The sequence below is a fragment of the Synchiropus splendidus genome, chromosome 1 (assembly GCF_027744825.2).
Source record: "Synchiropus splendidus isolate RoL2022-P1 chromosome 1, RoL_Sspl_1.0, whole genome shotgun sequence".
Classification (NCBI taxonomy): Eukaryota; Metazoa; Chordata; class Actinopteri; order Syngnathiformes; family Callionymidae; genus Synchiropus; species Synchiropus splendidus.
The window spans coordinates 51,473,276-51,499,811 of record NC_071334.1 but is presented as its reverse complement, the minus strand read 5'-3'; the positions used below and the strand labels follow the sequence as shown (position 1 = coordinate 51,499,811).

Here is a 26,536-nt window from a genome sequence, read left to right as displayed (position 1 = left end):
TCACAAAATAAACCAGGAAACACGCAGAAACAGGAAGAAACAAAACACTAACTCAGGCTGCAGGGTTTAAGACAAAATAATCAAAATAAGCTAGCTAGCGCACAGAACGAGAGAACGAACAAGGAGAGCCACGAGAACCAGGAGTTACCACAGGGGACAAAGGAGAGCATCATCACAGGAACTAGAGGAGAAATCACAGGGAAACAATGGGAGACGATCTGGCACACGGTGCTGGAGTCCAGGTGTTTTCGTACTCAGGTGATCCGGGGTTGTTTGGCTCCAGCCGCTGCCACAGGAACAGGAAGAAAACAAAACAGGACTCATGTGACAAAATAAAAGCAGAAACATGACAAAAGTAACTTAAAAACATGATACTTTTAACTTTTTTTGGTTGGAAATATTTATTGTTGTTATGTAATTAACATACGTATAACAAATATTTGAAACAAAATACAACACACACAAAATAATCACATAGATTCAATAGCAAAGGTCAACACATCAGAACCAAAAGTGGCCAACACAAACAGAAACAAACAAGTCTCTTAAAGTAAAGGGCCAACTGCACACACAGCCACCGCAGCTCAGGAGCACCGGGTTGGTGAATGTAAAAGGCTCCCAACATCTGGTGGCTGCAGCTGGTTGGTGGAGGTCATCAGGACAAACCACGGGCACCTGGCAGAGAGGTTCACAATATTACAGGCCCAGGCCGTAACGGTTCATAAGACTATATTTGTCTGGCAAAGGGAGCGACGACTACCGACAAAGCCTGATACTACACACAGATGTGCCGTCACATTCGTAAGCTCCCTTTTCCAGCAACCAACCACAGCACTGTGTATAGTACGTACCATCATGCGTCAGTCAGCTCTGTCCTCCAACAATGGCTGGTCCATTTTACACCCAGCTTTATGGTTGTTGTTGTTTTTTTGTGTCTCCCCTTTTTTGTTATTTACCAGTTGAGTGAATAAGCCTTTAGTGAAGAATGAGCTGAGCTTCCCAAGTATCCAGTTTCAAATGCTGCTCATGGTTGAGTAGTGAATAACACCAGAGTCAATCATCCAGGGTTGCTTCTTCACAAATACACATGCACATACAGACACAGTTCAGTGCATTCAGACATCCGTATGCCGCTACACGCAAACGCAGGCAGACAACGTGCAGAACTGAGCCTAATCTTTATTGATAGAATGCATCTGAATGAATCAGAGAGAAGCCGTCCATCACATCACTCGCATGAGAGTCAGCCGTGCAACAGCGTGTCTCCGCTGCGCATGTGGGACAAGTTCGAACGTTGACCTGTTTGATAGGAAAATGCGTGCGTTTTCAGGTCGTACAAACACTCATTCTGGCACAATCACGTACTGGTTGTCAAGGAAGTCACCTCCAGCTGTGCTCAGTCACCGCATGTCAGCCCCTCCATCCCATCCCCGTGCTGTCCTTTCACATGACCTCATCCTTTATGCATTTTGCCATTTTCAACAGGGCTGCGGAAGAATACACTCAGGGCAATTTTGCTCAGTGTATTATAAATTACTGAATTGAATTCATGCAGGTCATGCCGACGGAAAGAGCAAATTGACGTGATTTGTTTAAATCTGGTTCTGTCGGGCGCCTTTGTTCCGTCCTTCTTTTTTTTTTCTCTGTTCTGTTTTGCTGCTCAGAAAATCATATTTACTCTGCAGCTGTTGGAACACTTATATCTTTGCACCGTAGCCTTTTGCCAAGTGAGTGACCTTTTCATTTGTTTGCCCACTTATTTCATCTTTGCTCTTTGGAATTCCTCTTCCCTTTGCAGGGTCCAGATCAATGCATTAAGTGTGGTCACTTTAAGGACGGTCCAAACTGTGTGGAGAAGTGCCCCGACGGACTGCAGGGAACCAACAGCTTCATCTTCAAATACGCAAAGGCCAACAACGAATGCCATCCCTGCCATGCCAACTGCACCCAGGGGTAATTCATTTCTCTGTATTGAAACATTGAACGTGTCCAAATAAGCTTGTTAAAAGTCATTTTCAGTTAACTAGTATTTCCATTAAATATGCAATGTATCACTCAGTATCAAGACATATTGGACTCAGACATTGTTCTGCGCATGAGACAATCTCCAGCATTCTAATATCCCCATTTAATATTACAGCAAAACACAGATAGGCAAGGTCACTCAAGGTTGTGGCGCCGCAAGTCAACTGTCCTTCACTGGTAGTTAAAGTGATCCTTATCTTATTAAAAACTGATCCAATAAAACCTGTGAAAGTGACTTCAAACAAGTTAAGTTTCACTCTGATAATAATAGTGCCTAATGAATGGGATGATTCACAGCTGACAGGTTATTACAGTTAACAATTATGAGGAGTTAGTCGGAGACAGCAGATTTTCTGGGCCAAATTGATGCAAATGAGGACAAATTGCTTAGTTTTTTTTTTTTTTTTTTTTTCGGGGGGAGAAAGAGCATAGTAATGGACATGAGAGGAATCATGACATCGCATGATGACCTGTGAGATAAACTCTTATCATGACTAAAAATGTGTTTTACATTCACATAGACTCAGGCAACTCTGAGCAGAAATTAAACCTCTTCAGCTTTGGTGTCACTTTTATTCAAGATTGAATCTTTGTAAAGCACTTTTCCGTTTCCTTCAATGTCCTCAGTCATTCCAAGACATTTGTTTCTCGAACTCTGACAGATTTCACTGTCAGCGATATGACAGCTCACCTGACCCCAGTGTGGCCTCCTGCTGGTGAGCCGTCAAGCGGAGGCAGCAAAGACATTATGTATTCAGACTATGTCCAACTAAAGACCGTGGCTTCACCGACCACTGGTCACTACAAACCTGATTCCAAATGTGCCCCCCGGGCTTCCTCTGGGCAAGATTTACCAATTTATTTTGCAAGGCTAATGCTGTGGTGGAACACATGGAGCCAGACTTGCTCTGTCCAGCAGTTACTAATAGATTTCCTCACCATTTTACATTGCTTGTCACAGACTTCCTCTGCAAGCTACTCAAAGCTTTATCACGGCTTAAGGAGAATTCTGTGTGTTGACTGGTTCCTCCCTGTATGTTGTAATGTGAGAATTAAAGATGGAGAATAGCAGGATGTCTGCCCACTCTCTTCTCCCTCGCTTCCAGCTTTGCCACCCGTCCATTGAAATATGGAATTGCATCGTATTTGTCTCTTATCGAATTCAACTTTAATGTTTTAAATCATTTTATCAAATGCATTACTCCTTTCCTAAAATATCACAGCTGGTGAGTGTATTTTTATTTTTGATCTGAGCTTTAGAGCGAAAATAAGGAACACTCAGATGAGGTGTCCCTCATTTCGCAGCATGAATGGTAACAACCCGACTTGCTTTACACTTGGTTTTAAAGGGTTTTCACCTGCCCAACCTTCTTTGAAACGACTGGCTTCAGGGGCTGAAACTAATGAACAGCAAATTACCATCTGGGCTTACAATACGTGGAAATGCCTGTTAATTTTACAGAGAACTGAGATGTTTTGATGTGGTCCAATGGCGAGTTTCGCTCCTTGACTTGATCATATAGTCTGGCCAAAAGTTGCGAGGTAGAAACTACCGTTACTGCACCATAAATGACAGATAAGGCCCAATAATTTCTCTCCTTGTTTGCATGCTTCCAGGCTTTGAAACGGATATCTCAGCCAGGACCCTCAGATCCTCAGCTGGGTTGCTGCTAGTTGTCTCTCAGTCTAAACTTAAATCTAGAGGAGTCTTTTCTGCTTGGGCTCCTCCACTCTGGAACAGTCTGCCAGAGGAGATCCCAAACACAACATGCACCGTCACCTTTAAATTCCTGTTCAAAACTCACTTTTACAGGCTTACATTTATGTGTATATCCTCCGAACATGTTCCTAATTCTGACTCACTGTTTAGCTGCCCGCCTTTGTTGTCGACCAAGTGCAAACAGTATTTGCTGTTCTGCCTGTAAAGTTGTTCTTAAAAGTGCTATAGAAATAAAGCTATCGAATTATGGCACACTGGTCTTTGCAGAGTGGAGAGTGGTTTGAGTTCTCATCGAAGGGTATGCACACGTATGCCTCCCTCTTAAGTCCGACCGCAGCTTGACAATTGGATGCTGCTCTGCACACCACTTACAGTGAGACTTTTGGCCGGCTGGAGAACGCATGTGTGCTTCAGTTTGACCGCTGCAGAATGTTGTCAACGTACAGTAGAAGTGTTCCGAGCCCTGAAGCATCAACTCAGCCCCATACAAATGCACTACCCACCAGAATTGGCTTTTCCAAAATGCTTTGTCGCTTTTTTGACCGGGCACAAGCCAACCGGAGGTCCAACGTCTGTTTAGTCACTCCACAAAATGATTCCCAAAAACACAGATATTTTCTGCTTGTTTGTTTGTAAAAAATGAGACAACCTTTCTTGTCAGTCATCAGCGTTTCTGTCTTGGATCGCTGCCATTCATGTGGATTTTACCATGTTTTTTATGATTGAATCTTGAGCACTGGTGAAGCCTGCGGTTTGTTAGATAGCGTGGGATGATTCGCTTGTGACCTCTTGCACAAGTTCTCTCTTGGGCTCATTTTTTCTTGGCCAGCCACTCCTTGGAGTATGTTTACCAAATACTCTTCTTGATTCAGCAGAGTTGCCATTATTGATGGAATGAATATGGGCATTATTGCTGACATTATTGCAGTGCAATGTGCAGTTTGAATTACTAGTGGGGTTTTGCATTTCAATGAAGTCATTATTATTATTATTATTACTTTCTTCATTAATCACTCTTTTTTCTATTTTCTTGTGGAATACAATGCACAGTCTTCTTTGTTCACCACCATCAACTCACATGGCCATAGTTTTGAACATTTTTAGTACCGTATATCAGACCTGTCCAAAATATTCCAGATAAGGTTGCACTGGGTGCATTTCAAGCTACTTTAGAACCTGCCAATAATCCAACCTTCAATAAAAACTAAATCTCGATTGTATATTTTTCATCAATTGCTGTCGCATCATCAAGTTTAATCCTTTTCTGTGCTGTTCTCTGTGGCTTGCACACACACACTCACACACACACACCTCAGCTCATTCATACTCCAGCCACTGGCAGAGTCTAAGACAGAGATTAAAGCTTCCAAATAAAAACCTAAAATGCTATTTACATTGTGAGTCAGTTGGGACCCAAAATACATACAGTAGGTATATGTAGTCTTAAAAAAAAACTCTGCCGACAGACGGAAGTGTGGAAGACAGTGAGGTTTATTTAGCACAACATTCTTTATCACGATCACCTGGAGACAGAGTGAGGGGGTGACATATATATATATATGAGACATAAATACATTTTTGCTCCTATTTCATCGTCAAGTCATCGAAAGTTTTTTTTTTTTTCTAACAAACTGACATGAAATGCAGAAATGTCTTTTCAGGATACCATTTTCCAACCACACGTCCCTAGTGACAGACGACTGACACGTTAATAAAAGAACACAAGGTTTACTCATAACCTGCCACCGAATTAATGGATGATCTCTTGTTTCTGGTGCTTTCAGGTGCGTTGGGCCAAGACTTCAAGATTGCGTCGGCATGATGGACAGGTAAGGATTCTCTGGAGTGATTGTGTTGTTTGCACATTGTCACAGGTGGAAGAAACCCTCGGACACATGCTATATCCAGTCAGTTTCAATACTCCAGTACAGTTAAATACTCATGGATTCTTACACATGTGTGGTCATAAATAAGTTGCCTCCTTGTAGTAGCTGACACATCAAATAAAACTGTGCTTCAGAAGCTAACAGTCATTCATACATATTAGTTTACAGGTGAGATTCCACCAATGCCAGTAAAGATCTCATCGTGCACTTTATTTAACTGTGTTTCAGTCAAATATGTTTGGTTTTTCTTTTGGTGCTATTTTCCTGCTCTTTTATTCCCTTTTGGCTGAGACTGTTCATCTTTTGTTGTCCAAAGCGTCTGAAGCATTTTTCATTTCTCCTTGTGTCTTTGGCCCCCTGGGCCTAATCATCCCTAACGCGCGCATCACTATTCAACACATGGCAGTAAATCTCATTATGTCCCAGCCCACAGCGTCCTTTGTAAATTTCATGCCTCTCTCGATATGGCAAACACTGCGGCACCTTAAATCTCCGTGGTACATGAATCTTCCATTAGCTGCTAATGGCCTCCAGCACTAAGAGTTTTGAACTTGAGGTTTTGCGGTGGAGGCAGGTGTTATTTTAAGATCTCCACTTGTGGTTCCCCAAGTAAAAAAAAAAAAAAGATCACTGTAGTGATGAAAGGATTGAAATGCAACAGCAGCGATTGAGTGTGGGGTGATACACGACCAAACAAATCAGTAAGTTGAAGTGCATCTGTAGCATTGTTACTTTTGATATTGACTCGCAGATTTGTCCAGATCTGTCCAGTTCGACATCAGATTGACATTTTGAATGTAACCGAAGAAAATAAGTGCGGCAATATCTTGTAGTTGTCGAGACAGTGGATTTTCCTTCCAGCCTAAAAAAACTGCACCTGTGTGCTCTGTGGAGCAAGAGAACGCTGTGAAAATAGAAGCTGCTCATTTGTTGGTGTGTTTTTAATTCAACCCTTAAAGTTGTGAGGATTTTTGGTAGACAGAGGGATTGGAGAATATGAAGGTCCCAGCGTGAAAAGATGTGTCTCTTGTTCAGTAGCATATTAGCAAGCACGCAGGAGGAATTCACGTATGAGGTAGTGCTGCCTATCCCCGGTGACCAACTCCACATTCTTAAGACCTTTTATTAACATCGATTCATCTCCACCAAGTTCGTTTGTCTGTGTTGAAAATATCTTGAAAAGCTATGAATGGATTTGGATGAAATATTCAGGAAATATGTGAAATGAAACAAGGAATAAATGACTTTACTTTGGGAATGATACGGTCTGTGACATTTTCAGCATTGGTGCCAGATTGGTTTTGCATCCAGGACATTTTTGTCATGGGGATGGATTGAAGCTGCTTGGCAGAGGTTTGCGCCCTCTGTGTGCTTTTCTATTTTTGTCTCCTGCCTTCCTTCTCCTGTACAGCGTCCCTTGTGTGTGTCAGTGGCAAATGATCTGGCTTGAGAGTGTTAAACACATCCTCCAGTGCCACAAGAACTTAAGGGTCCGTAATCCACATGGTTGACTGCTGACACACTTGGTCGGACTGTGATCACCAGCCGTCTACCTGCCCACCTCCTTCTACGGCCGCATCAGACAGCCTGTCTTCTCTCACCTCTGACGCTCATGGGGGAACATCCAGACACTGGATTAGGGATCCATGCGCCTGCTGCTCATTACCTCCACCAAGGAGGTTATGTGTACGTCACCGCTGTTTAGTCTGTATTCACAATAACTTGAAAGGTTTTGGACGGATTTGGATAAAATATTTAGGACATATTTTAGGACATTTTGGGAGTGAACCGCATCACTTACGGAATCCAGGATTTTTTTTGGGAGATTAGATTAGATACATTTGGGATTTGTGCCAAATATTATTTTTGTTTTTTGAAGAATATTTGTCTTTGCTTGAGAGTGTTGTGGGTAGACGGTGACGGAGGCTTGCGCTCTTTGAGTGCTTTTCTTGGTCAGCGTGAAATGGACTCTGGCCAAACACACTGCCCCACAGCTCAGGTAGCAACCAACCAACCAAGGAAGGCATTCACCGGCTGTGTCTCCCTCCAGCAGAGGGGAGACAACTCTTAGCTTAGGCTACACTAATGTGTCACAGGATGTTTTGCTGCCAGCCGTGCAGGTGAAAGACAGAGCTCACGCATAATTAGACACAGGTGAGCGAGTCAGGTGCTTCTCCCCACACACTCTGTCCTCGGTGCACATCTTTGGTCCCGACTGTCATCTGTGAAGTCTGTACTCTGTCGGCCTGTGGAGTACTGTCACCCACGCTCACTGGACCTTTGTCCGTCTGCGTGTCCCGATTACGTCTCTGTCTGTTTCCTCCAGTCACTTACTCAGTGCTGTTACATAAATCTAGAGAATTCATGCTCCTCCTGATAAAAAAAAGGCGCATTCCAGTAACATCTGTGCGAAAATGTGAGACGATGCATCAGATTCCACTTCTTAATATTTCAGCAGTGTTAATGTTCCTCCCTTGCTCTGTCTCTGCAGGACTCCTCTAATAGCAGCAGGCATCATCGGCAGTCTATTTATCATGGTCATCCTGGCCCTGAGTGTTGCCGTGTACGTCCGACGCAAGAGCATCAAGAAGAAACGGGCCTTGCGGCGCTTTTTGGAGACGGAGGTAAGAGGTCACAGGCATTCTTTTTCCTTCCGCGGGCATATTTTGATGTGTGTGGAGAAGATATTGGGTGTTAAACCTTTTCTGCTGACGCACCCTGATGATGGAAGCTGCCAAAGAGCAGCCCCAGGATACTCATCAGCAGCAGGCTGGTTGCATGAGGGTTAAGGACTTGCTGAAGGGCACTTAAAAACTTCTTATAAAGTTTATAAAGTTGAATGTAGAAGCAGTTTGGTAGTGATGGTTTGTTCAGTTCAATCTGCACTCTTTTACATGCATAATGACCTCACAACGATAGGATTGAAAAGGAGCAGAATTAAGTGTAAAAATTACACTGCCATTGTGTGTCTTTCTCATGGTTTGTCCCGAAGTTCATCAGTTCGTCTCGTACCGTCTTTTGGTTGCATCTGTACCATTTATTCAAAGGTATCTACGTAAGTTTGTCATTCATTTGAATCCTCTTGTCATTCGTAGCTTCTTGTGTAGATGTCATTACTTGGAAAGATACAGTACATGTACATTGTCTGATGTTGTCAGACCTCCGTTCGCTCAACAAGCTTCTGCTCATTCACTTCTCAATGTTGAAATTTTTCCTTCATTTTAATATTCTTCTGCCAGAGCTGTAGTTTTCTCCGTACCGTTTTCGCAACTTTTTGCATTTTGACCTTTACTTTGCCCAATAATCTAATTTAAATTTTTTTTGTTTTCTTACTTTTCCTTGCCGTCTCCTTGTCGCTTATCGAGTCAGGGACGGGGCGGTCATTTCTTAGTGGATTATTTGTCCTCAGCGTTTCTGACAGTATGTCCCATTGTTGAGTCAAATTTTTTGCTTGTGTCTTTGGATTAAATCCCACTTCTTTTGACATTTTTCAAGCAGCATTCAGAGGCCCTTCTCACTTGTGCCCTGCATTTCTGTGCCTTGATTACTGAATCCTGCTGTAATTGTGCGGACTACTAAAACTCTGTATTTTCAAATGAATAGTGATGGACGGATGAGGCTTCATGAAACAGTGTTCTCATTTTCAGAGCCCACCAGATGGCGTACTTGGATTAAAAATGATGTCAAGCTTCATTCAAATGGTTGTTTAAATCCAAAGATTTTAGATGTGATAGTGAAAAAAGGAATGAAAAAATTGGGGAAAATCATGCAACCTATATTTTGCATGATATGTGAACTTTTCTGTAAATGTCGATGGTGCTTTTTTTTTGCCAAGTCAGCTTCAATACAACACCTTGGAGCTTGCTTCAAAGTTCCAATGTCAATTCATCCATAAGCGAAAACAAACCTTCGAATGTTAAGCCTCAGCAATGACGCTAAACCAAACCCCCGGAGGTTTTTTGAGTTGGACATGGCGGCCACTGCCAATTGATCAGACCTTGACGGAAGCTACAATTCAGGGAAAATGCATTCCATATTCAGAGCGGTAAATCAAATATTTTAGATGAGCTAAGGGTCTCTTTACTCTGGTAGATCACCTTTGTGTGGCTCCATCCACTGCTCTCTCTCTTACCTCAGACCAAGCGGTATCAGTGCCTGTGTGGCCTAAAGAAAGGCGCTTGGCTGCTTGTCACTCTGCATTTGTATAATTCCCAGGTAGAGGGTCAGCGTTATAGACAGCTGTCAGACTCAAGGCAGGAATCACCGGCCACTTGCACTTCCAGGCTACAGACATCCATCTTAATCACAGGATCGCCTTCTCTCCGGCTGCAGAGGAAGTCTTGGGTCTGAGGAGATCCACTAATGTACTGTCAACAAAGGAGATGGAAGGTTATCTGCGTGACCCTGTTTCTCCTCTTTCAAGTCGCTCTTCTTTGGCAGAACAGTGGGGTGTGGTGCTCCATGAGTCCTTTTTTCGTGAGCATGAAAGATTATTGTCAGATCAAAACAGGACGTTCAGTACCTTCTTGTGTGGGGTTTAACAAAGGTCCTGTTCAGTTGCTCTTCCAGTGGCCAGATGGAACTGTGAGAAAGCTGTGGATGAGAGTCAAGCAGAGCTCTTTTGATATATTAAATCATAATATTAATATTGTTTAGTTCTGAGGAAGACTGAGTCTGAGGAAGTATAGCTAGTCAGTGCTCATGCAAAGCAGAGGATATCTACCTGCACTTGTTTCCGTCTCTTGTTGACTGTTGAAATTGTAATTTGCTTTGAAGGGGGGGTGAGCAGAGTTGCCAAGTCCACCTACAATGAGCTTGCTTGAAATTTTCATTCGTTGTGGTTTTCTGAAATGTTGCTCATTTGGGCTCCCTTTTCCGCCACACACTGGCGGACGGATTTTCCTCTCTATTTCGACATTAAAGAGGAAAACGCTTGTTTGTTTTGATTCTCCTCCTTGTTTCTTGATCACCACCCCCCACGTGTCCTCACTCATACACCCAGCACCAAAGTGCGCACTACATGCTCCCCATGCAAACTGAATACAGTGAAGCAAGGAGAAGGCTTTTCATTGTGTTAGCTTTACGCTCAGCCAGTGTAGATGCCATTGAGGATTGAGGATCTGGCTACAATGACGTTGAATTTGGATCTCAAACCAAAGCTATCAGTAGCAATGGGCTGATGAGGCTTCATGAAACAGTGTCCTCATTTTCAAAGGCCACGGCGCTCCCGGCTCGAAAATCTTTGGATTGAAACAATGATTTGAATGAAACCTCACATCATTTTAAAACCAAGGGTAACATCTGGTGGGCTCTAAAAATAAGGATACTGTTTCATGAAGCCTCACCAGCCCATCACTAGCTATCGGAGGAATCCTTCAGAATGGAGACAACGTGTGTACGAGGGATTCTGGGAACAGCAGAGAGGCTGTTCTCTGTTCTCCTGTCCTGCTATATGTCTTTTTCTTGATCAGTCGCCCCTAGTAGTCGCTGTGGTAGATGTTAAATGTTGTCCGTTTTTTTTTTAAACACGCATCTATATATGTGTGTGCATGCTTTTTTTTGGAAAGACCTCTGTATTGCTCTGGAAACATTTCTACTATTTTGTCAAGAACATGAAATAATAATTATTAACTGTTAATTTCCTGTAATACTGCTTGTTCCACAAATTAACAGTTTGAAAGACTCATTTCTCCACTACATTTTGACCACCAATACTGGAGAGCGATTTGCATTTATATTCATTTTGTGCAATATACTCCATGCTACTGAGGCTATTGCACTAATTCCGTGAAGAAATGAACAGCTTTGCAAACTGAGGCAGTCCTGCTGTTATGAACGAACTGCTTTAATGAGTTGCTTTAAGTGTGGCATCAGCATATTCAACTCTTCTGGCCATGTGCTGAAAAGCAAAAATCTGGACATCCATTTAGAGTGGGTGATCTGACTGAGAACGAGTGCTGAAAGGATGTGCATGCTGGTAGACATGAGGTAGATGATGTGTGTGTGGCTGCCTGGCTGGTGTAGGAACTAACAGGTGAGAGTGTGGTTAAAGAGAGACTGTGATTGGCTGAGAGGGCGAGTTGTAGGGATGAGGCTTCATGAAACAGTGTCCTTATTTGCAGAGGCCACCAGGTGGAGCTCTCTGCTCTAAAATCTGTGGATTTAAACAACCATTTCAACAAAACCTCGCATCATTTTTAAACCAACAGCACCATCTGGTGGCCTCTGAAAATAAGGACACTGTTTCATGAAGCCTCATCAGCCCATCACTACTGACGGTGCCGTGAGAAAGTCAAGGCCGAACTAGTGCTTCGACTGTCAGCCTAATGTGCCAACGTGTCTTGCTGAAGGCTGCCTTGTCAGTATTGGACGCAACTGTCATTTCAACTGTCAAATCATTGCTCTGGTGACAACAAGATCTGCCTCTGCAGCCCTAAAATCAAACAAAGCCTGGCAGGACCTCACAGCACTCAAGTCCTTGGGGGTCACCATTATGTCCTGAGTTGGATCTACAGCAAGCAATCCAATAACAAAGCACCATTGTGGGCTTTCCAACGCTCCTGTAAATGACTCTGAAAACAGTGGGTGAATTCAAAGGCTGAGTTGCACTTTAAATCAAACATCCGTAAGCACCACTTTCTCATCTGCACGCAAAGAGAGTCTCCTCTGTCCAAGAGAGGAAAACACTCCAGTAGAGGGGTCTTCATAAGCTCACACTAGGCCTTCCCTTCTTGCCCCACGGAACCAAGCAAGATGGACTTGTGATGAGTGGATTACTATTATTATTATTATTATTATCGAATACTCACAATCTATTAAACTTGCATTTTCAATAGAATGACACCTTTTATTAAGCGCTTTCTATATTAAGCTTCAATTCAAAGGTCTCATTATGCTTATCTGTTTCATTATATGCAGAACTGACGCTTGTGTTTGACAAACAAGAGACTCACATTAATTTACTTCTCTGCTGTCCACTAGCAGAAACGTGTGAAATGTGAAACATTTGTGGAGGAATCCCGTTAGTCAGTGTTTGGAAACACGGTTTGCTTTGTCAATAAAATTAATTCTGCGGATGTATTCAAGCTGGAGGCTGCGGCGTCTTCCCTATTTGTCCAGTGGAGCAACTGAATCCTCTCCAGCGCTCTACCAGTAAAGCTCATTTGGCAAAGGCACGTTGCGTTATTAGCCGGTAAATAAAGTGGCGCAGTGAGTGTACTAGTGGGGATGAACTCCTGAGATTTTTATAGGCCACGAGTCTGAGCTGGATTTAATAGCGCGCCCCTCTTTCTGCTCCTCGTCGGCTCCATCCAGGCTTTTCCTAATGAAACGATAACCACTACAGTCTGTCACCATCTGTTCCTATTAGTGCTCCATCACAACCTTCCTGCTCTCATCTGCTTTTTGTAATTCATGCATGGTTTGGGCTAACGCACTGATGCAAATGATGCTCTTTGCTCAAATACCAGCCTCCTCTGATGGATGTGAGCAAAGTTTGAGTCAATTGAAGTCAACAGCAGGGATGACAGTGGAATGAAGAGTTTGGCTTCAACGCCAACCGATGTTGCTCATATGTCAAAAATCAATAAATAAAAACATCTCAGGAATGTTTTTGTTTTGCCTCGCATTTGAGAAATATGTGCTTCTGGAGTGCTGGGCGTGTTTATTTTATTTTTATTTCATTTTATTCAGCTCTGCTCTTTAGGTTCCCCACTGAGAAGGATCCGTCCGAGATGAGACGATACTCTCAGACAGAGTCAGACTACTTGCTCACCTATGAATTGCCAATGCTTGCCTTAATGCTTCATGGTCCATCCGCTGTTGTCAAGAGTAAACTCTGTTCTGCAGTTTTGTTTTGTTTGTTTTTGACACTGCATGAGATAACACCAAGATCTTCAGGCTTTTTAAACAGAGAGCACCTGAATCCACCATGTAAATTGTTGTGTTACCCAATGTATTCATTTACGTTTTATAGTTTTCAACTTCCTGTACATGTTTTGTGACGGAATATTTGGACAGAGCTGATAGAGGATGGGAATCTCATCGTGGTTTGTTGAAGTTATTTATGCATTTGCACCTCTTCTCCTCCACACCCAGTCTGTGGACACTGAGATCCATTCTGCTCGCATGAGGGCTCGCTCCATTGTGTTGACGGCCTTATATCAGTCAGGGCCCGTCCGATCCGCTGATATATGGTCTCATTATATTGTTTGATGGCCGTGGTTGAGCTGGGTGATTATGCCGCCAATAAACCACAGCAAATAAGGACCCTGATAGGCTCATTAAGACACATATTGAAGAGATCTATTGACTTCTTTTGTGAGTGTGCAGGGAGGTGGGCGTGTGTTTGTGAGTATGGGTGTAGGGGAATATCTGCACATACACACACAGCGGTGAAGATCTGTGCTCTTACTGTGTCCTGTGAAGCCAAGGAGTGACACCAGACTAGTGCCCTCTTGTGTTACACCCATTCCATATTTTGCCCACTAATTATTATCAATAACAGCAGCACCATTGGCCGACACGTTTTCACGGTCAACCCTCTTGTTTGTACTTGTTTTTTAAAAATGAGTGTTGCATTGATCCAAATAATGTAGAGAAGATTCTGCATTTTTGTAGCTGGACTAGCAACAAAGTAGGTTTCTGTGATTCTTACTGCTCTTTGTTTATTATTATATTTATTTTTCATTGTATTTTTCTTTTGCAGCTGGTGGAGCCCCTGACACCGAGTGGAATGGCCCCGAACCAGGCCCAGTTGCGAATCCTGAAAGAGACAGAGCTCAAGAGGGTCAAGATTCTGGGCTCTGGCGCTTTTGGTACAGTCTATAAGGTTAGTGTTGTTCCCTCTAAAGCAGTGGTTCTTAACCATAGGGCCAAGGCCCGTGGTTGGACTGTGAGCGCCACCAACTTTCCATGACAAATATCTTTGATATATCTATCTGGCTTGGCCAGTGAGCTGCTTGTGTAATGACCACACAGTGAGGATGGACCCAGGTGACACTAATAATCTTTGAAACAGTTAGACGTCTGCTCCAATCTGACAACATAAAGGAACAAATGTTTGTTCTATCTCTGGACTATCTCCATATCAAGTGTATGGTGGTTTGTTTGTTGACATGACTACCTCTAGATTCTTTATGCCAAACCTTTTTTTAGCCAGAACTGCTGCTGTTGCAAGGCGTCCTGATTTATTTTCGGGCACAACTGTGAAACAACCTCCGCCATAGAACTCATGAGTGACTTGTGGATACCCACATCATTGAACTCTGATCTCTGATTTGTATTTATTTATAGTCAAACCATTTTTAGTCATCCACAAGACACAACAGAAAATTCCAACAACATAGTTTTACCACCATATACCAGCGAGAAAACCTTTACACGGATCTAGTGCCACTGGACTGCAGCATTAGCTGAAATAAATGTTCCGTAATAGAAAGAATGTGGTGCTTCTTTGATTACAATTTGGAAAACATCGGTCGCTGAATGAAGTGGTTTATTTATTAAACTCCACCTCCATTTTTCTTGTTTCCCCGTTTGATTCCCACTTTTCTAAAGCTGTAACTATATTAAAAAGCAAGCTCCTACCTTTTTTTTTTTTGACATCTTGACAATGTGAACAAAAGAATAAACCTTTCTGTTGTGTATCACCGTGTCCTGATAGACTTGAGCCTCGGGCAGCTTGAGGACCTGGAACGCAAACAGCTGCTTGCTTGCCAACTTCACTGCCCTTGGACAAATTATTCATAACACCAAAACGCTCAACAGAGATACTGTAGAAGCTCTGGCTTCTCTGATGCTCACAGTCAATCGTCTCCTTTCCCTGGGTAACGCTGTTTCTTTGCAACTATAACCAGGCAGGGATGAAGTGTTTGTTGCGCTGCTCTTCACTTGTACCACGTGGTGAAAGTGAAACTACAGTAGTTAATGGAATCATCATTTTTAAATGAACAGATGAATAAGTCACAAAGCAAATATTGCTTTGTTTCCTCGCTGTTTAAATTCAATGGTTGTTTGTGCCCAGTAATGACAGCAGGACTTCTTTGATCAAAACACAGTTTGTAGTAAACAGAATCAGAGTGTGTTTGTCACTGTTGATTGAAAGTCATTGTGGAGCAATTGAAGTAATTGTTTATATCTCCTCAGGGTATTTGGGTGCCAGAGGGTGAGACAGTGAAGATTCCTGTGGCTATAAAAATCCTCAATGAGACGACGGGTCCCAAAGCCAACGTGGAGTTCATGGACGTGAGTATTCTCTGGAAACGCGATGTGGACTGTGGAATGAGGACTCTGAATTTTCAAGGGTGGGAATACGAGTTACTAGTTAGTATGTATTCTGGAGTGGATATGAAACTTCAGTCTTGTAAGAGGAGAACCAACATTTTTCAGACCATGTACTATTACAAAGTGAATGCGGAAGCCGAAGCTGCCAGTTTGCTATGGACATATACACATTAACAAAGTAGTGTGGGAAACCTTGAGTTATATAGTAGTAATAAGTATTTTCATACTATTGAATACCTGTGTCAAAAGCAATACATTTTGGGTTGTTCGAAAGGAGCTGCTCAACCTTTGGTGTGAAATTAACCAGGAAAACTGTCTTCTTTTAACCCAGAATGATTGGTTCGATCGTCAACCCAATATTTGGGTGTAGTGAGGACAGTTATGGGTTAATTCTGACTTAAAAGTGAGTTATTAATTTATTTAGTTAATTTTGTATTTTATTGCATAAAAATTAAATTGTGTAATACAGTGGAACCTCGGTTCTTGACCACAATGCGTTACAGACGGCCATTCGAGAAGCGATTTGTTCGAAATCTGAATCGATTTTTCCCATTACAGTGAATGGAAAAAGAAATAATGCGTTCCAAGCCTTAAAATAGGCTTTTGTAGGAGTGAATGTAGAGTGTCTGCTGCAGGTGCACTGTTCCTCTATGTGTGTGGCCGCTGCATGTGGGAGGGGTTGCAGAGTGAGTGACGTCTCTCCAGAAGTGAAGAGGTGCCCGGTGCGTGTCCAGCTCTGAATGTGCGCTTCTGTGCAGTTTGGCTGTGACAAAGTCATAAACCATTGCGTTATATACAATAACGAAGCGCGCCGTCGGTCAGCTGATCGGTCCGCGCACGTTATGTTTTTCCAGCTTTTTTCGGGGGGGGGGGATTTGACCTGCAACCTCTCCCATCATGGTGTGTCGCCTCTATCATCTGAGCTATTCTGATCAAACTGAGTAAAATCAGTGGTAAAAACTGTTTAAAAAAACGAATTTCAAACCTTTCGTAGTCAACTGATGAGTTGAGACTCGAGTAGATGTCAGAGCTTATTGACAAGGAAGTTTGTTGCCACCAAATTTGTCTCCCAGAACATGGGATGCATTTTGAAAAGTAACCCAGAAACTGCGTTAACCCAAACCAGTCAAGGATCTTGGTTCCAAAATTGGCCCACTAATGCTAAAATTGGCTTACTCTCCTGAAACATAACCCAGAAATGGTGATAACCAAAATAACCCAAGAATTTTAATAAATGCAGCTCTCTAACCCAGAAAATGAGTTAGTCTCTTGAAACACAGCACATCATTTCAACCCAACAAAACATCCCAGGAATTGGGTTGAAGAGATAACACAAGAGTTTCTAGAGCGTAAGTAAATGTGATGTTCATCAAGAAGTTTGTTTCAAGCAGATTATTTGTTTGAGGATTTTTGACCATCTACTCCAAAAACCATGGATCTGTTTTTCAAGATTTGTCTGGAGGACAAAGAAGCGCACTTCCTTTCATTTGACTCCATCATTCTTACGAGGAATCACACCTTGGCTCTCATTTTGTTGTGCCGTCATCGTGTCATGCATCTCCTCATCAGCGACCTCCATTCCCGCATTTTCCTTCACTCTGCCACCCTTCAGTTTTCCCAGTGGGTGGCTCTGTCCATTTGAAGCAAATATGATCTGTCTGTTAAACAGCAATCTAAAGGCAGGCTCACGTCTCTCTACTGGGAAAGCAGCCACTGGAGTGTCAGCTTCAAACACTTTCTGAAAATGCTGCGTCCATATATATACACACACATTATCGCAAAAACACTTAGTAGCCCAATGGGGCATAAAATATAATCCACCGTTTTAGAAGATGTAGGGTAATGTTCTTGTACCATGTGAAATGTTGCACTTCATAAATTCAAACTCATAGTCAATGGAACAAGTGATTGCTTTTTTGTTTACATCAAAGTTGGATGAACTACAACTTTACTAACTTTTACTTTACTATAATTGCGTTTCAGTTAGGTTGAGAGTCCTGGTTCAGGTTAGCCATGTGTTTTGAATGGTTAGGTTTAGGGTGAGAGGCTGGGGAAAGGGTTACGGCAATGAGAAACTTCACAGCATCTGCACAGGGATAGAAATCCAAGTGTGTGTGTCTGGGTTTTTTTTTTCTGTTTTGTGTGTTTGTGCTTGGTCAGAAAGGGAAAGGGAGCCGACAGAAATGGAAGCCAGTGCTGAAAACAATTGGGCAAAGAACGAAACACTTGCTTCCAAATGCGCCAACATCCTTAACAAACTGATCCTGAGAGTTGAGCAGCAATTCGGCCCAGAAGCTCATAACTCCCATATCCCTGTTAAGTCCACTTATCATGGCAACTGTGGACTTGTTTGCTTCTGCGATGATGGTTGAAATTTCCATCAATCCCAGGCTTGTTTTCTAAAATATTTTTTTTTTTATTTGGGCCTCTGTTGCTGCCTTGAAAACCTGATCCCTTTGAACTGTGTGGATGTCTTTCTCCCACACTACTCCCTCGTTGTGATTCCACAGGTTGCGGGTCGGGGCAGAACCGAAGCAAGTGGTTTCATGAAGCCAGGATATAGTCGCATCACTTTGGGACCGGAGACCTTTTGAATTAGACTCTTAGTGACCTTTGTCCCAGCCGCGTATCAGAATGAACCGACCTGCACCAACACTCTTCTCCCACTGCGCTCTTCCTCAAGCATCTAAATTTATTATAGCAGCTCTTATATCTGTTACAGTAGCTGCTACAGTATATACCTGCTCAACAGTCACAGTCACAGCCTACTGTTGAGAGTGTTTTCAGAGTGCCACCCAGAGTCAACATATTCAAAAGCAATAGCACGGCCTGCTTTAGAATGCATATGCACGCGACCACTGGAGCCACTGCCAGAATGGCTCTTTATCATCACACATCCGTCTGCTTGCTGTTCTGCTATAACAATTACCCACTGTCGAATGCCAACTGCTCAAACCTCCATCCATCTGCCGGAGGAAAGAGGAGAATGCAGGGTTGATGTATTTACATGCCAAATCAAACACCACAGAGAAGTTAATTGTTCGCATCAAACACAACCAGATGACTTCATCTCGGACTGTGTTAGCTGTGTGTTTTTTTAATTGTGTTGATGCAGGTTTCAACTGTTTTTTTTTCTCGTTTTTAAATATTAATAATAAAGAATGGCACAGCTTTGAAGAGCTTCTGCAGGATGTTCCATGCGCAGCAGGCGTTCCAGAGTGGAGTGGACAGGAGCTGCATGCAAATAGGTCCAGGCTCCAGTTGGAGCCTCTGACTCCTCCTTCTGTGGGAAATGTGTGGGAATCGGTGTCTAATAGATGCTTGAACAAACGGATCATCGAGAAGGTCACAGGACTTTACCTTGTCTGACAAGTCTTCATCGCAATATTTTCCTGTTTACCAGTGCCCTACTGAGTCCCGAGTGAAGCTTCCACATAAAGATTTGGTTGCGTGAATCACTGCACGTAACGCCCAATAAAGAAAGCCTGGGAGTCTGACCTGGCCATTTTTCACATCACGACTAATCTTTATTCTCAGCAGTGATTTAAAACAACATCGAATTGCACCCTGCAAAAATGTTTCATTTGCAAACTAAAAGGTTAGATTCTCTTATTGCATCACTTTTTAAGTCTTTTGAAAAGTATTGCTGCTATTTAAAAAATGAAAGAGCCAATGAATAACAAAAATAAAGCATTATAATTTACACCCAAGAGTTAATTTAGTCTCGAAACTGTTGTGCTTTAAATCGAGATTGTAAAATGAAATGACATGGATGTTGTGCTGGTACATAACCGTGTGTGTGTGTGTGTGTTATACACACAAAAAGCATTGGTCTTCTCTTAGTCCTCGTGTTTTCTTCCCACCCCCTCTCACCCAGGAGGCCCTGATCATGGCCAGCATGGAGCACCCTCACCTGGTGCGCCTCCTGGGTGTCTGCTTGAGCCCCACCATCCAGCTGGTAACCCAGCTCATGCCCCATGGCTGCCTCCTAGACTACGTGCACGAGCACAAGGACAACATCGGTTCTCAGCTGCTACTCAACTGGTGTGTCCAGATCGCCAAGGTAGGCAAACTTTTGGTGCCAATCATCCAACATTTTGAGATGGATTTATCTTATGTTTGTGATGCGCTTGCTCCGTCCAAAGCAGATGCCACTCTGCTATCTAGTCAGTGGCTCGTAGCTTATTGTACATCAATTGCTAAAAACTGGCTGCAACTGAACTGAATAGTACTGTCAATTATATCTGCTTCTTTTGTTTTGTTTTGTTTTTTCTATTTTGGTCAATTAAATTCTGAATCTAGCCAAAAAGGGGCATATTGTCACATTGCTATTTTCTTGCCCAACAGAGGGCACAACTAAAGCATTCCCTATACACATGGTTTACTTCATTTTTCATTTATTTATTGTATTTGCATCGTTGCTATAGAGTGGACCGTTTTGTCCTTCTACATGGTTGAATGTAGATTGTTCATACGTGCTTTGTCATGTATTGTTTGTATTTTCTTCGTTGTTTGTGGAAGGTCAAGCTGTGGTTTCAAAAACTGGCCTATTGTGAACTATTGTGATCATATTTTCTAGCCATGTCACTCAGCCCTGACTCCACCTATAAAACCTTGGTGATTCACTTCACATGTACATACCAGGGACAATCGTGTTATCACAAACCACATGGTTCATTTATCTTAGGTTGAATATTATGTGACCCCTGATTTAGCTGCTGTCTTCATGGTAGACTCATGTTCCACCTTGTCAAGTTATCACTATAGCTAAGTTGCTGCTGACAGACATTGCTGTGTTGTTTACCTGTAGAATCATGGGTCGACCTGCTCAGGAAGCAGTCAGTCAGTCCAAACTTTGAAACATTTTTATTGCAGATGCATTGGTTGTTTTGTAGTGATGGGCTGAGGAGGCTTCATGAAACAGCGTCCTTATTTTCAGAGGCCGCCAGATGTCACTTTCTGCTCTAAAATCTTTGGATTTAAACGGCCATTTCAATGAAACCTCCCATCATTTTTAAACCAAGAGCGCCATCTGGTGGGTTCTGAAAATTAGGACACTGTTTCATGAAGCCTCATCAGCCCATCACTACTGTTTTGATATCTGAGGCCTCCATATCTACTAGAACGTCTGATGCTGACAGACATCACTGTTGCCCCTATAAAGTTTCCTTGCAGCTTGAGATGCTGATCATTTCCGACCCCAAACACATCACAACTATAAAATATGAGCGTGTGTGTGATATTTGTTTTCCCTACTCAAAGAACAGTTGTTTGTGTTTGCAGTGGATGGTGATTTAGCCAGACTGTTTGATCGTGTAACTGCTGGGAATGAAATAAATGTAACTCTCACTGCGATGACAGGAGGGTGCCAGGCTGTTATTACACACTGTGCAAGATGGCATCTGGTATCAGCTCTGCAAGCAAGCGATTAAGCTCCAAATCACACCAGTTCTTGATTAGTTTGATAGGATGTTTGACATGTTTACATGTTTATATTTCCAATATAACTTTCACCGGGAAAAAAAAAAACCTTGACAAAATGGTATTTCCACTGAAACACAAAGTGAAGGACTCCTCGAGAAAAGCCATTTCTACAGAAGCACTGTGAGAGATCATTCTGACAATACAACATGAAAAAAAATGGAAAGAAAATAATTCCATTATCAACGATCTAGTGACCAGGACATATATTATTCAGTCCAGTTTTGGCTGTGTTGATCACCATGGCTTATTCCATCTGAGTCAGATTACAGACACCTCTGACACATCATGGCCTATATTTATTTAGTCGTCGGTCCTGCAAATTCCGAGGTCATAGAGCTGGTTCTCAAGGCCAGATAGATCGAACTGTAGCAAGTGGACAGACATTAGTAGAGACGCTTTCACGCAGTTCAGCCTTTTCATTGAAGCTCTGAAAATGTTGCTTTCTAGCTTGGTGTACCATACATGTTGGGAGTTGAGGAAAGAGTTCAGGGGTCAGTTAACTTGGGTTCTGGATGGTCAGGGAATATCACCATAGGAGTGGGAATGTACAGCAAAAGTGCTGTGGACTGGATACCAAAGAAGGAGAGTGAGACACGTTCAGGATGTCCAGGCTGAGAGGGAGCGAGCCGGAGAGAGTATGTGCAACAGGTTTGGGTGATGTGAAGACATTATCCCCGGGAACTGATGAAAAATAGGTGAGGAAATTATGATTTTTCAAAGTTATTTTATTTGCATTACTAAAAAAATCAGGGTCAGTTGTCCAGGCTGACGTGTATAGTCTACTTCTAAAAGGTTAAACTTTTTTTATTTTCCCTTGAAATTGACCCACCCTCTCTTTTCTTCCAAAACATTCTGACATACACCATTAGTCACCTTGTGCTTGTCGGTCACAGTCGCTGATGTTCGACTGAAAGTCCAAAGAGCTGCAACCAGCTGGCCGGGTCAGCCACCCACACAGAGCCTCCCAGACCAGGCGAGCCTGGTTTACTCCTCCACAACTGAAACATTCCATCGCTTCACTGAAATAGCGAAGATCATGCAGTCATCTACTTCAACCAGGAAGAGGAGATTCACTTGCTCTCCCGGTTGTTCTGTATCACACACAACATGGTGAAACACAACATGTTTCGGCTGGGGAGACTTGCAGCCAGTCAAGATTTGATGGGTCGCTGACACCTCTTTTCCATGCCGCGACAAGTCCCTTGTCAGAAAATCCTCGGTTATGAAGTGAGGGACGTTTGACAGGAGTACACAAAGCAGTCTTTGACGGTGATTCCTGTCCCGATCACTCACCTTCTCCACTTGACCCAGGAATGGAGCCCCACCAAGTGCTGCCCTGACCACTGCCACATTGTCAAGTGATGAAAAACATGACAAAAACCTAAGATATAAATGTTATATTTGTCGGTACTAAGGCAAACTTCCCTCTGTGGCCCAGTGTTGTGTGTACACAGACACAATCTGACCAAAATTTGATCGCGAGTCTGCAAACTCTTCGAAACAGTTCATCAGTGTCTTGGCAAAGAATGTGTTACTATTTTCTCTCCTCATGATCGATGGCTGCTTTTTTCTTTGCCAAGGTTACACGGTGTCCAGTGTAGTTTTTTTTTCCTTTTTTTAATCCCTTGTTTCAGTGGTTTTACTGTTGTAATATCTTTTCATATCCGTCACCAAACTCCAATGCCAAAGCTTTCAAACTTTCACTTCATCGTTCAACCTCAAATCGAAGTCAGCGCATGTTCTTGTATATTATCAAGAAATGGTTTCAGAAAAGTAATTTGAATTGATGTACTGTTAATTTTCTGAAAATAGTTTCATCTTTTTTTTTTGCTGACTCACTCTAAGTTGTCATGTGAGTGTGTGCGAAGCCGACCTAGTAAACAGGTAATGGACCATGAAAACACTGAGTAAGGTCCATTTCTGATCTGATTCCATTAGAAGCAAACCGCTCCTGCAGCGGAGAGGCAGTCCTCTGCGGACATGCCGAACACCGGCTGCCTGTCATAAGAGGACGCGTCCCCCTTCTTCGCAGGTGCTGATTCATCCTGACAACTGCGGAACAGATCGCCAGTCTTCACGACATGCTAGGACACGTCATTAACATGAACGTTTGTAGCGAGTGAGAACAGGTTCCCGCTGACAAATACTTCCAGTCTCTTTTTCATTCACCGCCGCCAAAACCGCATCATATACCAATGTGTTGTGTGGAGGTTCTGACCTCAGTCAAGTGACCACTGTGCCGTTAATTGATTGGCTGAGACATGTCGCCTGGCAGTGACTGTTCATCACTAAGTGTTTTGGGCATTGCGATAATAGGTGCCATTAATCTATTGTCGCAGTCAGAGCTGCCTCGCTCCGACACACACACACACACACACGCACACACTCACAAACAATAGGTGAGGCTCACATGACTACTCCTACACTTGTGTCACGCACAGAACAGACAAAGTTTTCTTTTATTTCCACTATCTACAGTGTTTTTTTTCTCTTCATATTTGCATCATTCCTCTCCTCCACTGCCTGACTGTCTTTCCCAGAGGTGCCTTCCTTTTCTCAATTTCATTTTCGCTTGACCTTGCACTGCCCTTCCTTGTCTTTCTTGTAAACAGCTCCTCAAGTGACCCAGTATTATGCACTAAACTCTTTAACTGTCGTTCCTCTCACTGGTCTTCCAACTTCATCCATCTGTATTTACCTTCAGGGGTTGTCACAGCGAGGAAGCCACGTCCACCTTCAACTCTCTTGTGCATCCTCTCTCGTCGCACTGTTCCATCTCATGCCCTAATTTAGCACCTTCATTGACCTCATTGCCTTGTCTGTCTCTGCGCCTTTCACCTGGTATATTCTCCTCCAGTATTTTTTGTAGTACCAACATGGCCGCTGACTGGCTCACTGTCCGTGCTTGCACCACCCTCCCACACTTTTCTGATGCTCCTGACTTACTCTGTGATAGAGCAAGTCTCCAGATCCACAAAAATGCAGTGCAACTCTTTGTACTTATCCACATCCTGAGTATAAACAATGGATCTGTGATGCCGTGTCTAACATCAAACCTTACCACTGTGTTTCCTGCTTCAAACTCTACGGTTTAATCCCTTGGGCTCTGCCTTCACTGCTGTCCTCTTCCTAGACACTGACCTCATTCTACAGCTCACTGGCCTATGTTGCCTGGCAGCACTTTCTCCCAACACCACCGGACATTCACTTATCGCCTTCAGATTCTTCCTGAATTCCTGACAAAATGAAGAAAGTTCACGCTCATGTTTTGCTTTTGCCTTTTCAGAGAGTGCTCCTCCAAACCTCCTCATGTGGAATATCAGGTCACTTTTAATACAATGAACTGTGATTCACAGCTAAAAAAAACATTGGAGCACCATATATATATATATATATATATATATATATATATATATATATATATATATATATATATATATATATATATATATATATATATATATATATATATATATATATATATATGTATATATATATATATATATATATATATATACTGTCTCTAAGGCCACATGAGAAAAGCAGGGTGTAAAAGTTCCTTTCCAATGGTTTCCAGTGGTCGAAAAATACGGTAACTATCTCAACATGCAGCAGTTGATGAATTGTGCACTGAACTGAAGACTGAACTTATCCCCTCTTTTGCACAGTATATTTCTTCATTATGCTTTGCGTTATTAATGGAATAATTTGGTTGGGCATATATAATTAATCAAAGAATTAAATATGGGATGGAGAGCAAGAGGGGAGTCTTTTCATTCCTCTCTTCATCTTCCATTATCCGCCTCTTTCTCATCTGGCTCAGTTGAACAACAGTGGAATACTGCATTCGGCCTGTCTGGCACTCGCTCATGATGCAGGGACAGAATCAAACTGACAGGCGTTTGTGTGAGTGAATGGGTGGACAGGTTTGATCAGAAGATGCTGTGCACACAAACCTTCAGTTGAGTCCACTGTCATGGAGACTCTGACTGACAAGGGCTAAAAATAGCTGACAAGGTTGGCTATGTGCAAATTTCCTAAGATGCCGCTCTTGGTTGAGGTTTCATTGAATTAGCTGTTCAAGTCCAAACATCCTACAGCAGACGGTGCCACCCGGTGAAAGCGGGACACTGTGTCATGACACCTCATCCACCTATCACTAGTAGCACCCTAAATGATGGAGTGCTTCAGGACATTGAGCCGCCCACATGCCCCACCCAACATTTGCTCCCCATCTCTCTCTAGCATTCACTGAAGCAGAACCTTATCAGTTTGTCAGGGGAAGAACCAATAACCTTCAAAGAAGATATCAGATAAATTTACGAATACTGGACCGAACAGAGGGGCCCCACTGGAATTATCACATTATGCCAATGTGACCTTTAATTTCATTGTCCATGATTTGTGCTCTTATTGTTTTGGGGATATGTTTGTGTACTAGACACTCACTAAATGTCAGAGATCACATTGCTCATTAGAACAAATCGACATAAGCAGACTCCAAGGACGTCTGACTTTGAATGTGTAAATGTTTGCTTGTCTTGGCTGTGGCTAGAGTTTATTCCAAGCCAGGTGTACACATTTTAAACCTTTTGTTCTATGTATTTTAAATGTATTTACTTGGTTAGTCATTAGGCTACATGGTCTACATCAGGGGTTCTTAACCTTTCTGATCTTGGGGCCCACCTTTTTCAGAGCAAATGGCCCCGGGGCCCATTGAAGGAATAGAAGTGACTTCATTTGTGTTCAATGGACTTACACGTGAACAAACCACGTGATCACCCAAAGATTATTTGTCATCAAAAAGTCCAAGCACCAGCAAAACCAGGTGCTATTCATGAAATTTACTAAAGAAAAAAAAAAATACAGTTGATCCAAACCGTTGAAAACAATGTCTAAATATTATGAAATAAAAATATTGTCGAATTTTTTTCAAAATATAAACTAAAAAAGACAGAGATGTAAATGAAGATATCAGCATCACATTTTCTTATTGATATTAAAAACCGCTTCAACCAGTGCTTTCATGAACAGTGTTTACTTTTGGGGACAAAGTTTTTCTTTTCAAGAACTTCTCCATAGTTGGTGACTCACAAATTTACAGCTGTCAAGTCAATTCAATGACACACTGCTGCCA

General features: G+C 42.5%; 1 protein-coding gene across 6 annotated transcripts in view; it reads left to right on the top strand.

The window, feature by feature from the left end:
- Positions 1 to 26,536, top strand: part of LOC128758496 (receptor tyrosine-protein kinase erbB-4-like) — a 225,157-nt gene that overhangs the window by 174,882 nt on the left and 23,739 nt on the right. For 5 of the 6 annotated variants that reach the window (XM_053864526.1, XM_053864517.1, XM_053864500.1 and 2 more), the window contains 6 exons: positions 1,799 to 1,953; positions 5,530 to 5,574; positions 8,123 to 8,255; positions 14,339 to 14,461; positions 15,778 to 15,876; positions 19,793 to 19,978. In XM_053864526.1, the coding sequence (XP_053720501.1) occupies positions 1,799 to 1,953; positions 5,530 to 5,574; positions 8,123 to 8,255; positions 14,339 to 14,461; positions 15,778 to 15,876; positions 19,793 to 19,978 (741 nt within the window). The remainder of the gene's footprint in view (positions 1 to 1,798; positions 1,954 to 5,529; positions 5,575 to 8,122; positions 8,256 to 14,338; positions 14,462 to 15,777; positions 15,877 to 19,792; positions 19,979 to 26,536) is intronic. The other variant, XM_053864491.1, reaches the window with a different exon arrangement.